The sequence below is a fragment of the Temnothorax americanus genome, unplaced genomic scaffold (genome assembly GCF_048541705.1).
Source record: "Temnothorax americanus isolate GAGA-0224 unplaced genomic scaffold, ASM4854170v1 Scaffold5, whole genome shotgun sequence".
In the NCBI taxonomy this organism is placed as follows: domain Eukaryota; kingdom Metazoa; phylum Arthropoda; class Insecta; order Hymenoptera; family Formicidae; genus Temnothorax; species Temnothorax americanus.
This window is the reverse complement of record NW_027509657.1, coordinates 6,625,154-6,640,767: the sequence shown is the minus strand read 5'-3', so window position 1 is coordinate 6,640,767 and position 15,614 is coordinate 6,625,154. Positions and strand designations below refer to the sequence as shown.

Below are 15,614 nucleotides of genomic sequence, written 5' to 3'. Positions count from 1 at the left end.
TCTCTCTCTCTCTCTCTCTATCATCCTCCTTTCAGCGCTCCATCCTCCTTTCGTTCTCCTCTCGTCTCCGCTCGACCGACCGCCACGAGTCGCCGGCGATCGGCGGGAGTGGCTCTCTCGCATTCCGGTGCCTCCTTCGCCGTACCGATCGCGCCGGCAGCGTTTGCGACCGGATCCCGAGAGCGCCGAGCGGCAGGCATCGCCGATTTCCGGATCGGAGGAGCCCGACGAGATACCGCTTTTGAAGATCCCGCCGGCCGCGGCGAGATCCTAATTCGATGCAGCTTGCCCGCTCGGTATCTCGCGAGTGCGCCGCGACGCATTATAATGCGTGACGTCGCGCGCGCGCGATCGGTCTCTCCCCATTTTCCCCAATGTCACGACATTCCAGCTCCGCGACGATCCGCGCGCGCTGCTGCGACGATAAACTCGCGGTATCGCAAACTTGGAAGTTTTAAACGTCATCCGCGCGCGGAAAGGAAAAGTTACGTGAATTAAAGTTTAAGATCGAGCTTTATATTCTCGGAAATCACGGTAACAGCGTTTTCGGTCACTTCACACGGTTCACAAACCCGAGTGAAACTTGTGTACTTAACGCACCGACGCGACGGTGTCGGAGACGAAAAGATATCATCGCATGGTATTTCTTTTCTCTCGTTTTCTCCCTCCCCTCTCTCTCTCTCTCTCTCTCTTTCTCTCTCTCTTTGTCTTTCTCTTTCTCTTTTGCGACTCTCTTCCCAAGCCAAAGCCCATAATTCACGAATCCGCTTACCTTGGAAGCGAGCGGGCGCGGTGGCGCCGCGCCGCCGCGCTGGTCGAATCTTCCGCGTGGCTATATATTTTTGCAAACTCGGCGGTGACACTATCTCGCAGATTCGCGCGGCACTTAACGGCTTACGGTGACACGCGTAATTCGCGGAATTATATTTACGTTCCCTTTGTGAAGTGACGCGCGTGCCAAAATCGCGCCGCGAGCTCTCCCGTTCGGTCTTACTTTGTAAATAAATTGTATTTACCCGACATTGCGGCGGTTGGATGTTGGACGTCGACCGAGTATAATAAACCGCGGGTTCGCGTGTCAATTTACTCCTTATCGGCCGGATAAATATTTGCGCCGATAATCATCCGCGTGCTCTGATTGTTTGCCGCGTTGCACAGCGTCGTCGCGGCGAATCTGAAAAATCGTAGAAACTTGGAAAATTTATATGCGAGAAGTAATGAACGTTCGATATGTTGTACGTTACGTTCGGCAAGTCCTTGGAGATTATCATCTGGAATCATCTTCATGCGTTAAAATCAGAACAAATTTTCGAGATTTATCGAAAATATTTTTTTGATATATTTGTTTTGTTGATCAATGTCAAGTGCGTTATGTAATCAAGCGTTATATCATTAAGATTAATTTTCGTTGAGATGAGCGAAAATAATAATAATTTGATCAGAAAACGTCGAGCGAGTTTCGGTTTCTATTTATGTAACAACAGCCTCTCGCGTGGGAAACAGGACAAGGATTCGGTGAAAGAGAGAGAGAGAGAGAGAGAGAGAGAGAGAGAGAGAGAGAGAGAGAGAGAGAGAGAGAGAGAAGGAGGAGAATTCTCCTGCGAAATTCTCTCGACGCGGCGGGCGCGACAGCGACGGGGGCGAGGCCAGCGGATTTTTAAATAATTGCGTCCTAAAAATAGACGGCTCTCCTCTATCTTCGCGATATCCTTGAAAAGCCCCATTCCCTTGCCTTTGCCTTCGCCGCTTTCTCTAATGTTCTTGTGAGCGCGACGCGGCAGGAAATGCTTCTCCCGTAGGAACGAGATTCTGGAATCCAAAAGGAATGCGACCGTCCTCTCATCCGACTTGTTCTTCTGACGTCATCTTCTCTTTTAGTGAATGGACCTTCCTGGCCTTCTATGGTCTATCTCTAAAACTGTTAACACGTGTCGTCGAGACTAAAGCCTTTTGTAATTTAACCGTAAATGTTTTCCTACGCAATATACTACGCGTAATAATTTAAGAACATAACCATATTTTATGTTGAAACATTTTATTCTCAGCTCTGTTTGTCTTTATCTTGTTAAATCTATTTCGTTGAATTTTAAATACAGTCAGAAACGTATATTGCTCGATTAGATTGTATCGTCGGTATAATTCTGTCAAAACAAAAATTTACGTAAAAGTTCAATAAAATAATTTTTCTAATAAAGTAATAAATTTTAAAAGACAAACGAATCACCGTGAAATATAACAAAAAAAGATATATGAGTGACAAAAGACATTAAAATCGGACATTCGTAGGCCATTTACGAGAAAGACGGACAGACATTAACATTGTTTTGTGGCGAGTTATAGTTGTTTTGTTTGTTATACGAGACTTTTGCCACGGTGCGCGCGAATAAATTATCAGTCCCGAGCGAATAATTATTTTGGACGATTCTGTCACCTTCTTTGTGCCGCCGCGAAAGAGAAAGAAAGACAGAGAGAGAGAGAGAAAGAAAAAGAAAGAGACATTTGAGGACTATGAATCACGCGTCTGGCGATTACCTTGGCCGCCTCTGTCTCTTCTGGCCCGCGGAAATTGTCGCGCTTAATTGCCCTCTCGCTCCGCGAGCGATCGTGAATTCTCGCGGACGGTCAACGCCATTGATCGCCGACGCCGGCTTTAACGCGCAGCCACCACTAAAGGTTGAATCGAGTGGCAAGTGCTGTTTATCTTTCTTCGACGGTAAATAAGAAAGGATCGAGATTTATTTCGCTATCGGATTTAAATGCACTCTCCGCGCGCGCGCGCGCGTGCGTTTCGCCGCATAAGACGCGGTGACGAATCGTTTCACCCGTTTGGCACGACGCAGCTCGGAGGCGAACGCATCTCTCTCTCTCTCTCGCGCGCGCACACCTGCGCGCCCGCCGAGAGAATCGAATTTATTCTGTTGAAGCGGAGAAATCCGAGACCGGGTATTACGTCAATTAGCCGCGCGCGGGGAGACGCGGACGCGTATGGTCATATGGAATTACGTGGAACCTCGCTGCCGGTGTTTACCGACAATAAGCCTTTTATATGCAACGTGAAATTCTTCGCTAGTCTCGGAAAATTCTCGTCGACCGATCCGCTCGCGATAACGAACGCTGGCTGTGCCACGACGGTGCACCGCGTTGCAAAATCGTGCTCGCGTCACGAAATATACACTTTTTTTAACGTTAGTTTCTTTTCTTTTCCTCTGCTCAAGTACCTACAACGATGATTACGCCTCTCTCTCTCTCTCTCTCTTTCTGTCTCTCTTTCTCTCTTTATTCTGGGTATAAAGCGAAACATGTGCGAGAGCGTAAAAAGGAGCGCACGAGAGGGGGGAAATGGGGGAAAGGAATTGAGAGAGGAAGAACGAGTCTCGCGCGAGAGGAAAGCAGCTTCTCAAGGGGTTGCCCGTTTATTTTCAGATCGCGCGCCCAGCGAAGGGGATCAACGTCGGTGCAGAAACAGCACGCCCCTGCCACTTCCCGGCTCGCTTACCACCAACGGAGAAGGTAACTATGTCTTCAAGGTTATACGTACCCCATATGTTCACCGACCCCACGACGAGAGATATACGGGGTGTCTCGTCGAGTCGTTTTAACGATAATGGATCGTTGAAGTTTCGGCCGACGTGAGATTTTGGGAAAATAAGACGATCCATTTTCCGCCGTGTCACGTACACAACTTTTCTTTTTCTCTTATCTTCGAACAATATCGTTAAGCCATACGGTCGATCCGAGATGCCTTCGACCACGCCTATGATCGATGACTACGTTTACGTTCGCGCGGTGGTTAACTTTTTTCGGTTTTCTTCCCGTACATTTCTTCGCTTCCCTACCTGAGAAAAATAAAAGAGCCGAGTTTAATTTAGAATTAAATTTTAGGCGAGTTTTTTTCTCCTTCGAATCGCGGCGAGTTGCGAGAGTATATAAATCGCGATTCAAGTTAATTTTACACTTGTAGGATATAAGTGTCACACACACGTGCGCGCGCTAAGATTTGAGAGTGAATTAGGGTTCTCTTTTGTCCTACATTATATTATCTAAAAAGTCACTTTCTTTCTAATATGATATAATCTAGAAATGTGTCGCATATTTAATTTATAACACGCCGTGTATGAAAAATAATGACTCGTCGAAGATTTCCTCGAGAGGACCAGTTGATGTTTTACAATGTCGACCGGCGGTCGTCGAAGAAATTTCCCTAGCACGCACGTTCCACGGGGCTGACGCGCGCGCGTATTAGCTTTTCACGCATGACGCACCGCACGGATCGCGGACTCGTCGTTTTTCGGGCCGCTCTCGGGCCGCTCTCGCGTTGCTGCTTCGTGGAACGCCTGAAACGCTTTTGGCCCCGCGGCCAGAAGCGGGAAAGTGAGCGCGCGGCTCTGCTCTCTCGCCGCCGACTCGCCTACGACGATTATACTCTCGTTTCTCCGCAACGTCGTTCAATAATTTTCTGCAGTTACGCCATCGGATTGAGTATACGAATTTTTTTTCGGGATACAGATCGAAAGCACGAATGGTATTAGCGATAAGGAAATAGTTTGCGGGAATAAAAGAAAAAATACCTGTTAGAAAACTGGTTATAACGATCAAATATGTGGATGTATTTGCAACACCTATTTATTTATAAGTGAAATTTATTTTATTTTAAAAGAATATTTTAATGGATAGATTCGGATTGTACGTTTCACCATAAGATGTAATCTGATCCGGAAGGGTCGAGTCTTTGTGTGACGATTTTGTTCGTTCTTGATTGATCGCGAATTCCCATACCGTTGAAGAAAAACGAATTAATTGTAATATTAGCGACGACAGAGTGGCGAGTTTTTCTCCCACGCGTCGAGGTCTTTACTTTTACTATCCGTCTTTGCCAATGCAAAGGCCGCTGCTCCAACGACGTCAAACATTTGTGTCCGGCGCGTCTCGCGATATTTTACAAGAGCGAATAAGAGACGACGCGTGTGTTCACGCATTTAATCCGAGAGTAATAGCGTAGAACGCAGTTTATCCCAACTCCAGTCCAATTTAGGATTGAGAGAACGTCGTTTATACTCGTATTATAAGCGTCAACTTCAAAAACAAATCTTTTAAATTCATGAGTTTAATTCTTTTGCATTTTACGTGTGCAAACTTTTAAATTACATTATCGAATTATTTTACTCTTGATTCTCTTTTTTTTACTTGGTTCCTTTTCAAATTTTTATTCATGGCATTTTAATTTTACTTTACATTTTATTTCATTTCAAAGTTACTAAATATTATTGAGATTGTAAATAAAAATACCATAAAAATGATAGGCATGGTATCTTTTGTATAAGTAAAAGAATGTGCGAGCATTTCTCGGACGAGGGTCTGAAATTTCTGGGATTTCATATAGCCGCATTAAAAAAGACGAACGTTCGACCTGTTGCCACAGCCACAGCGGGCCCATTTACCGGAAACGAGAATCATCCTGACGCGATTGCACTTTCGTCGGCTTAGCGAATGTCGCGTATATATCCGTACGATGTTAAGCCCGGCAATATAATACGCGACATACGTGAAGTTTAGAGCACCGAAGAGGATGGACACGGAATCATAAACACGCGCGCGGTTGCCTTTTTATTTGAGCCAGTTATAGATATAGAACGTTGCTTCCGGGAGAGAACAGAAATATCGTGATTCGATCCAGGATTTTCCAACTGGTGCCGCAACCATCGAATTTCTCCAAGATTGTCAGTTCACAGGCTCCATTTTTATTTAGTTTTTTTTTTCCACGTACTTAAATTCCGCGATAAAACACGTCGATTGCAATTTAGAAATTATCTATATGAAAAGACTGAAAATATATTTTTGACCATTACATCGACACAATTCGACAGTAAAAATAATTTGTTTATCAAACAATCATCCAAACAAACAGTCGATCTGAAATTTCTACTTCGCGGAATACGGGCGGCGGATCCGTCGTCGATCCGTCAAACGGTGCCCCGTGCGTCGTCGGGCGCGCAGGCTGCTGCATCTGCCTTTGCCGATGCAGGATGAGGGGGAAGAAGAGGAAGGCCGCGCAGTGACGCGGGTAGAGGAAGGAAGGAGAGAGGAAAGCCGGCTCCCGGGATGCAGGCAGGTTTGAGAATGGCACGATAGGTCGGTCGGCTAAGGTGGGTGGCATTCGGCGCGACTGTTTGAGGGAACAGGGGGACCCCTGGCGCCAGACAGCTGCCGCGTGTCTCGACCTCGCTCGCGCTAGCTCGTTCGCCTGCTTCGGCTCTCTCTCTCTCTCTCTCTCCTCTCTCCTCACTCGTCGCGCCGTGCCACGGCTCTCCTCGTCTCTCCTCGTCTCGCCCCGTCTCGGCTCCTCGTATCCACATACATGTCGGTCTATACGTTGTATGCACGTGTATGCGCCTACGCGTGCTCGACTTGGTTTGCTATTTTATTGATTTATTTTGGCGCTAGGTCTTTCTCTCTCTTTCTCTCTCTCTCTCTCTCTCTCTCTCTTTCTCGCTCCTTCTCTCGGCTGCTTGCTTTGGACGTCCGTCGTCGTGCCGCCTTCGGCCGACGATCGATCGAAATGCGTCGTCGGTTTCGCCTCTCGAGAATCTTACGTAGAGTCGCGCCGACGAAGAAGATGCTTGTTGCTGACAGTAAGTTTCCAAGATTGACTCTAGAAATATACTTAAATTCCACAAATACGTTTCATAATTCTTAGAAACGATATCTGAGAAATTCTGAATAAGATTTATGAAAAGCTTACATGAAAACTTTATATATATATAAAAATGTGTTCTAATTTATATAAATATATTTAATTTTTATACATTATAACAACTGCTGTGTGCTTAATTAATAGGTACATATCATGTGATATTAATATAAACAAATAAGATTTACGTTTCTCTCTCTCTCTCTCTCTCTCTCTCTCTCTCTCTCTCTCTCTTTCTCTCCCCCTCTCTCTCTCTCGCTATACATGTAACTCCTACATTATTATTATATCTATTGTTATTACTGTCGTCATATTTTCATCACGCGCCTATTCATATTCAACTATTCTATTGTCTTTTACAAAAATTGTCAACGCCGAGCAAAATCGCGGCTACCGCATGGTCAATTATCTCTCTTGCCTTCCCGATTCGCGCACGCACGAAGCGCTCAGTTTCCACGCTTACACGACGATAAATTGTCCACGCACCTACGTGTGCGCGGCGTGGCTCGGCACACTCGAGCGCGTGTAGCTCGATAATCCCGTTGCGCGCGAATATTTTACGGTCGTAGGTTCGGGGATTGCTGCAACATGTTGCGCGTAGGTGCTGCCCGTGGTGCCCCGCGTGCGAAGGAGAGGCACGTGGATATATCCCGGCGTACGGCGAGAGCAACAGGTTGCTCGCGTCCGTTTCCTCTTCTCCGCTGCGACGTCGTCGCTCCGGCGGTCCGGAACACCCTTCTCCGCATCCCTTCTGAATGGGGCGAACATTGACTGGCGCCATCCCTTGGTAACGACATAGCCGAGGTAAACAGACGGCACGCCGGCTCCATTCATCGGATCCCGGAACGACTTTTCTGAATTGGGATCCCGTCGAGGTCGTCGATTTTTGCTCTCGGGAACAAAAGCGTGAATATACAGCGTGTCCCGTAACTTTCTGCTCCTGTGTTGAATCAGCCGGTGCGACGTTTGTCCCCCGGACAAATTTCCGGAGAAGCTAAATCGCTTTCCAAAATCAAGTAGTTCTTTAGGCAGTTAAGGCTGAAATTACCACATTAAATTAGCATTTAAATTTATTTCAAGCTATTTTTTTTTATTGCGCGAGTTAATTAATATGGAACACTCTCATTTACATTTACATGAAATATATGCCGTAACCTTGTAGCGTTTTTTGTAGATATAATAATTTAGAGTGTTTTCTTACTTTTTTTCAGCATTAGTCGGTATATTGCATAAGGTTACAACAAACCACGGACTTTTGACAAAATTACCCGTTACTGTGCGCGTTTTCGTTTCGGTTTCAAAATAGCAGCATCTTGTACGTCACCCGTGCGACAGAATCAAGGTCGTCGCAGTCTGGCGGAGAAGCCGGATCGAAGTTTTTAAAGGGGAGAGATTTGTCCCGACCATTGGGGAGTAAATAAATGCGGGCGACGATCTTTCGGCGATCAAAATATAACTCGCACGAGAAGTTGACGACGTGCATGCATGAAACGTTACGGGGCTTTTCCAATCCTTGAACACGTTGAAGAGTTCATCTTGGATATAACGTTTCGCGAGCAGCGAACGTTACGCGATGATAATGATACGCTTTTCAGAAGGTAAAAGTCGTGACGAGCGAGGCTAGAATTTTTTACGCAGCCATTAGCTTTAAGAGTTAACGGTTCGTTAAGCGGGAAAACAAGTAGACGAGTTAAAGCGCTTCAATTAGCGGCTTCGGTCGCGAGGTCTATCATTTCTAAGCTTTGCAATTAACGTGACTCATCTAACTTACCGTTTCCTCACTTAACAATCATGGCTCTACTGAAAATTCGCAAAACAATTCTATCGTTTGTCTATCCTGTTTTTTTTCTTCGTTCCCACTATACTCTCACGAATGTTTGATCGAAATAAACTGTTGAACTGTTTTTGGAGGCCACTCTTTATATTTGAAATGATGAATCTGTGCAGTGGTGTCGCAATTGCGGATTCTCTCCGTCTTATTTGCCGGCAATTTCGTTCGCGCGTGCCACCGATGAAGGGTTAAAGGATGATTTCGGCCGCTGTGTCGCTGTATAGCGAGATACGAGGGCGACGGACGATCGCACACGAGCCGGCCGTCAATGGAAAAGAGCTAAGCGACACGACGCATGGCATGCACACGCGTGGTGGAGAACGCCATGAAATCGAATTGGATCGGGCCACTTGAGAGGGAATGAAATCGCGTCGCGAAATAAGCCTCTTAATAAAATGACGGATTGATTGCTCCTCGTTGTCGTCATCGTCCTCATCGTCGTAGTCGAGTGCGAGGAATGAGAGAGAGAGAGAGAGCAAATATCGCGACTCGCGAAGCGGTTCGGTCTCCCTCTCGCTATCTCTTTCTTTTTTCTCCTTCTCTTTCTCTCGGGTCTCGTGAGATCCGTTTGGGTCGACGGCCTCGATCTTTCGATCGAGCGAAAATAGATCCAGAAGCGCGCTTCGTTAACTGTATATCCGAGCCGCGGCATCGTTCGCGTAAACGCGAGTTCCAAATCGCGTTTCCCAATCGCGGTCGCTTTAAGCTCGGATCACCCGTTAGATCTCGCTAATTTACTCGAGAGTAATTAACTGAATATTACGTTCCGATAGCGGTACAAAGTTGTCTTTTCTACTGCCATATGTTGAAAGAAAAATAAAACGGAGAAGCCGGCAGCAGGTCCGCTGCGTTTTGCCGGTTTCGCTATGCGGCCTTAATTCGGGGACCGTCGGTAATTCGCCGTTCCCGGAGACGCGCGCGCCGCGCGCTTATAATCGTCGCCTGCGTGATCGCGATGCATATCGATAACATATTATTGACCTACATATAATTACGTCGAGCATCTTCGAGGAATAATTTGCATATACCGCGCCCGCGCGCGCATCTGCGGGCGAAGGAAAGACGGAGACGGTTCGCCTCTGCGAGAGGCTTAACTCTCCGTAACGAGGAGACTCATCACCACTACTGTCGAGCGCATTCTGCGTGTGTAAAAGGCTCGCTATGCGCGAGTGCATAAATACCGGCGTAAATTATAATACAACCCGCGGTAGACCCGCGGTTTATGAGTCTATCACTACTATCGCGTTGAGATAATCGGCTCGCTCATTGTCCGCGCGATCGTTACTTTGTCGTCGTTAAATTAATAATTAAATTATACCGCGCCGAGACCGCCGCGCCGGCGACGAAATAAGCGTTCCTTGGAGCATTCGAGGGAGAGAGAGAAAGATACGTATAACGAGGCCATCTGTCAAAGTTCGCATACTCTTCCGAGAAGCCCGCTCTCGCGTCTCCTCCTCTATATCGAGCCACGGCCGAGTGTTTCAATCAGCAGCCTCTGATATTACGAGGCGCGATCGAGGCGAAATTGCGTCGGTGAGCCGCGAGCGCGCTTGCGTCACCGACGAAAACGGCCGGAAAAACTAAGTTAATTTCGCATCGCGGCAACGATGTTTTCCGGGAACTCGGACGGATATCGGCGACGAAGGATGTCTTGGAGTCGCTTCGCGTAATATGTAAAATTATTTTATTAAGGGCTTTAACGCAAATTATTATTTTTTATTCCTTTACGTAGCGCTTTAAAAAATTTTACAAAATTTCCTTGTTTATAAAAAGCTTGAACTGAATTAAGGAATTTTCCTGATCTTCTCTCACGAGTTAGTTTTATGCGTGCAGGAAGACAACGCGTGTCTGATGGAACATTTGCGTTCCGCGTTTGCATTCCGCTGGCGCGTGTTTGTAGGCAAGCAATGCGGAGAGATATAGAAAACAAGTAGGAACGTTTGCGAGAGCAATCGTGGCGCGACGGGGGAGGGAAAATAGAGAGCAGTGCACGAGAGAGAGAGAGAGAGAGAGAGAGAGAGAGAGAGAGAGAGAGAGAGAGAGAGAGAGAGAGAGAGAGACCGAGAGGGGGAGCACGGGAATGGGGAGACAGACTCGGGAATTAAGTCTCGTGTAACGGCGAGCATGTACACTGTTATGCTCGCTAATGATTCGTCAAGCAATTTTGCTATATGTGCCCCAGATTTTTTGCCGTCGTAATTTCAGACGCGCATCAATTGCCGCTCGAACGAGACTCGGCGACGAGTCGGACGATCCGTGTCGTCGAGCGTTCGATAGTACTTTAACTCTTTCGTCTTATGACTAAAGCAACTAGTTTTTGTGCAGCTCGAATTGACACTTCTTTTCATATAAGCAGGCAAATGAGTAAAAGCAGTTGATTATATAGATAAATAGGTAAACAGCTAAGAAAGTAACGCTCAATAATTTTGAATACATTTGTCAATAACGATTTCTAAAATCTGCTCTACTTTATCTATCTTGATTACGATGAGTAGACATTGTCGTCTTTTGCGATGAATGAATAAAATGCAAATATGATTTTAAAGTCGTTCAGTACGCTTAATAGATACGTTCTGAGTCACGATTAAGTCATTTAGCACTATCTGCCATTTTTTAAGCGAAAATGATAAATCGTGAGGAGATAAGTCATAGCATCTCGCATCACGAAACTCGCTGGCGCTTCTCTTGCTCGTTTCTTATTTATCTGCAATGTTATTTATACGATTATACACTCGCGCGGAAAGTGATATCCAGCGTCGCCGAGCGGAAAAGTGCCGCACGATCAAAAATGCGAGAAACTGCATCAGCTTTAAATCCGTTCGGCGATATCGACGCGTTTCCTGAAATTTCCAAAAATTACACGCTGAAATATCAGCAGTTTTATCGCGTATCGTCAAGTTACACGTGTTCCGTGATTATCGATATCGAACCTGTCGATCGATAGAAAGGCGTTCGCTCGCGCAAGAAGCACGCGCTCAGCTACCGTTGCCATAAGTTACGCCTCGGCCGTTCAGCGCCGAAAGGATTAAAGGATCGCGGTCGCGCGCGCGCGCACGACTTGTTTTGTAACTATTAATAGAAGATAAAAGTTTCGAGAGAGGAACGACGCGCGCTCGTAGGAATTTATTGCGCGCGCTTTCTGCTGCTCGACGATTTAGCGGACGGCGGCGATTTAACGGACCGTGCGATTTTATTATTTTATTATGCGGCTGTCTACACACACACATACATGCCCGTTAACGCGTTAGATCGCTATCGCGGCATTAATTTGCGGCTCGGACGAGCGATCCTCCGTGATTCTTGCCGTTTGACGATGTCGAACGATTATTACATGGCGATGACTCGATGACGCTATCTGCGGCTATAGAATGGTTCTCGATGTTCCGCATAGCGTTTCATGGATTTATCGGAATGGTATCAAAGGCAATAACAACTGCCTGCATGTTTTTTACATATACGCACACACATACGTCGCGAAAAGAAGCGCGCGTCATCGTTGTATCATCGCGTGAAAATTGATTTCATTAAATGGAACAATTACGAAAGAACAATCAGATTTCAACTGAATTCTGAAATACTATTTAGAGAGGATAAATAATGTAATTTATAACAAGTAAAATTATAGCGTGAACGCATCAATAATACCTGGAACTGTAATCGGAATCTTTTTCGAGAATGCTTTTATCGAGAAGAGAAACTGACCTGTGTTTCAGATTATAAATCTTCATATATATAACTGGAAAACAGTATTTAATAAAAACTTTTATAAATTCTGGAAAATTAAAATGGTTTTGAAATTTAATGTTTCGACAGTTATTTACAAATAAATTTAATGGCGAATTTTGGCATCTTGAAATCCCTGCAATATCGAGATTCTAGGCGTGTCGGGGGGCTTTACTCCGTCTAATACTCTAATGGAAGGCCCGCCTCCGAACAAACCCCTTTTGTTTTCGTCGATCGGAGCGATACGCGCGATTACGACGCGCATGCCGTGCATCACGCGAGACGCGTGGAATGTAAAAAAAATATGAAGGTCGTTCGCAGAAATTCCGTCGGTGCAACGACACTCCACTACAAATGTCCGCTTAACCGGGATCGATAGTTTTGCCTCGCGAGTGTGCGCGCGCGTTACGAATCGCGAGAATTCCACGGCTCACAATCAGCAGCGCGACGCGAAATCTGAAGACCGAAAACATGTCAAAAAACTGAGGGAGCTTTAGGAATAAGATATCAAAATTAAGTAGCTCGCGAACTAATTTATAGATTTTATTTTATTCGCTATTTTAATCGATTTTAAATTCCCGCTTTTCTTCGAAAAGACTCGCGCGAAGTGTCACTCGACAACAATTTTTAACGGTATGTTCTTTGACAAATCTATAATTAATCCAAGCGAGAATGTTAATCGCCGTTGAGCGTGTAAGGAGCACTAGGTTGCCGCGATTTTCGCGAGAGCTTTTACGCGGAAAACGGAATTCGCGACGAGAGAACTCGCTGCGCGCCGAATCGATGGATCGCGTCAGAAACCCGCGGAACCCGAGACGCGCTTCTTCCGGCGTGTGTGTTGTCTAGAGTCTAGCGCATACTTTCGCCGTCTCGAAAGTCGTTACGCGAACTGGCATTCCTTTTCCATCGAAGGGGCACGCCGACGACTGATTTATCTACGATACTATACGACACATATATCTCCCTTTTTTCCCCTGAAACAGAAAATCATTGGTAATATAATCAAACTCTTGGATATACAGAGGACTGAGGAAGCGATTCCTCCGTCGGCGAACTTGGAGAATATTAGCAAAACAATGTCCAATAAGAGTTTCTAGTTCCGGGAAGAATTTATCAGAGAGGGACGAAGAGAGGAACAGAGGCAGAATTGATCCGACGGTGATAAGGTCGGTTCCACGAGGAAATCAGCGTATGTCGCGGTTTTAATTGGCACGTAGCGTGCTCCGTGGCATTCCCAACTTCATTCAACGAAAGTTTAATACATTCGAGCGATACATTTCGAATCGCACGCCAACGCCTGGCGACCGTCTCTCTCTCTCTCTCTCTCTCTCTCTCTCTCTCTCTCATCCCGCGAGCAATTCCTCGACTTCCTCGTGCTGCCGACGCCACTGTGCGCCGGAGCGCTCTTGCAAAATTATCGAACGCAGTTTCGATGTGCGTATCTCGAACGAGCGTGCGAGAGCGAGAGATAAGGAAGAGGAGGGAGAGGGGGTTGGAGAAAGAGAAGAAATCGGGGGACCCTCCGCGGGTGTGACGTTCGGCGAACCGGTCAAAAAAGAAAAACAAAAAGAGATGCACCATCGTTACGCGTGTACGTATACACGCGTGCAAAATACGCGCGCGCGACTCGCGTACGAGCCCCCACACATTCCGCCGCGCATACACGCGCGGTGTACGTATGCAGGCGGCCCTATTTGTATAGGGTCAAAGAATTGGTCAAAAAAAGAGAAGAAGACAGAGAAAGAGGAACGGGTGGACGCGGGATCGCGGAATAGCGCGGCGCAAGGGGAGGATAAGGTAGCGCGAGGGAGACGGGAAAGTGTGCCTTGAACGGGGGTAGAGCGGGGAATGAGAGAGAGAGAGAGAGAGAGATTGCGCGTTTGCCGATGAGGAGAGCGAGCGAGTGAACGGTTGGACTGTCGCGGGGCGAGTCGAGGAGACGAAGATAGAAGCGCGGAGCGAGATGAAGATAGAGGGAGAGACAGCTGTCGTGGGAGAAGGACGTGCACTGGTGGGAGAGCGAGAGAAAGAGAGAAAGAGAGAGAGAGATCGGGTAGCCGCGAAGGAGAGACGGACTGCGAGAACGGACCACGAGAGTAGGACGGAGGAAAAGAGTGGTTAGGCGGCGCCTGGTATGTGGCGCCTTCACTGGCGTCGGGCCATCTTTTATTCTGCCATTACAAAGCGTCAACACGTATCCCGTGTGCGTGTGCGCGCGCGCGCGTCATACACGCACACGTGGTGTCCATGCGTTATGTACACGCATCACTCTACGCGTATCTCCTTACGGGCGCATTGTTTGCGGACAATGACGAGGAAGCCTGCGATGACGACGATGTCGATCCCGAGGTTCCCGCCACCGACCTTTTTTTTTTTTAGAATCGTCTAGGAAGACCTTTCCGGCTCTCTTTTTTCCTCCATATCTTCCCACTTTTTCTCTCTCCTCTCTGTCTCGGAATCCAAACACGTGTGTCCTGCGTTACGGACGCGCTCTTAAGAAAGCGAGCTTTGGCTTTGAGAGGGTCATCGTGACTATGAGCTTGGAGCGCCAATTCGTTTTACGAGCATCCTCGCTGTCGAGTTCTGCGCTAGTTCTCTGCGCACTTTTTCCTGCCTTCCCACGTCCCGATTCTTTTACGGTCTCGGACTTTTTCTCTCTTTTTCTTTATGCGTCTCGCGTACGTTCCGCAGTCTTGTACCTATATACACATGTTCAACAGGACCACCGAAGGTTTCTTTCTTTTGTGAACTTTTCGTCGACTAGAAATTTCCTTCTTCGTCTTACCTTTTGATATTTATTTATAATACGATTTATAATCATTGTCGAATTCTTTCGGGACGAATAAATAACTCTTCGATATAATCGCGACGAAAGGACGAAAGGGCGCCGGTTATTAATACCGATCTTCCCAAAACGTCTATTAAAGCCTAACGCGGCGGGTGCAGTGGCGCGATGTCGATAAGGGCCAACGAAAATATAAGCGCTGCCAAGTGTCCTTTTGATCGAGCATTGCCGCCGCCGTGCGCTCGCGCGTAATAGAGGCGAGGAGTTCTTTTTTTAGACGTTCGTGCCGCGCGGCCGACACTCTCCGCTTGCAGGAGAGAACCGAAATAAATAGAACGATTTTATTGCGATACTATTCGCGGCGCGCCCGCCTATACTTGTTTCACAATGCCTGATGTCCCGATATACGCGCATGCATATCTGTATATACATAAAATCGGCGTATATCATATATAATATATCTCTCTCCCCCTCGCATTTTATTTGGATTCCGTAATGCACCAGCACGCGCCGCATTCCCCGCGGTATTGCCAGGCAGGCGCCAATGATATTCTCGTTGTACCGCGTTCTCTAATATGACACGCACT

The 15,614-nt window shown here is 46.7% G+C and overlaps 1 protein-coding gene across 2 annotated transcripts in view; it reads left to right on the top strand.

Moving 5' to 3' along the window:
• The window catches only part of Dad (Daughters against dpp), a 53,984-nt gene that overhangs the window by 24,311 nt on the left and 14,059 nt on the right, over positions 1–15,614 (top strand). The window contains exon 4 of one of the 2 annotated variants that reach the window (XM_077418040.1): positions 3,424–3,510. The exons of the other annotated variant lie outside the window; for it this stretch is intronic. Within the exon in view, the coding sequence (XP_077274166.1) occupies positions 3,424–3,510 (87 nt within the window). The remainder of the gene's footprint in view (positions 1–3,423; positions 3,511–15,614) is intronic. 2 annotated transcript variants of the gene reach the window in all.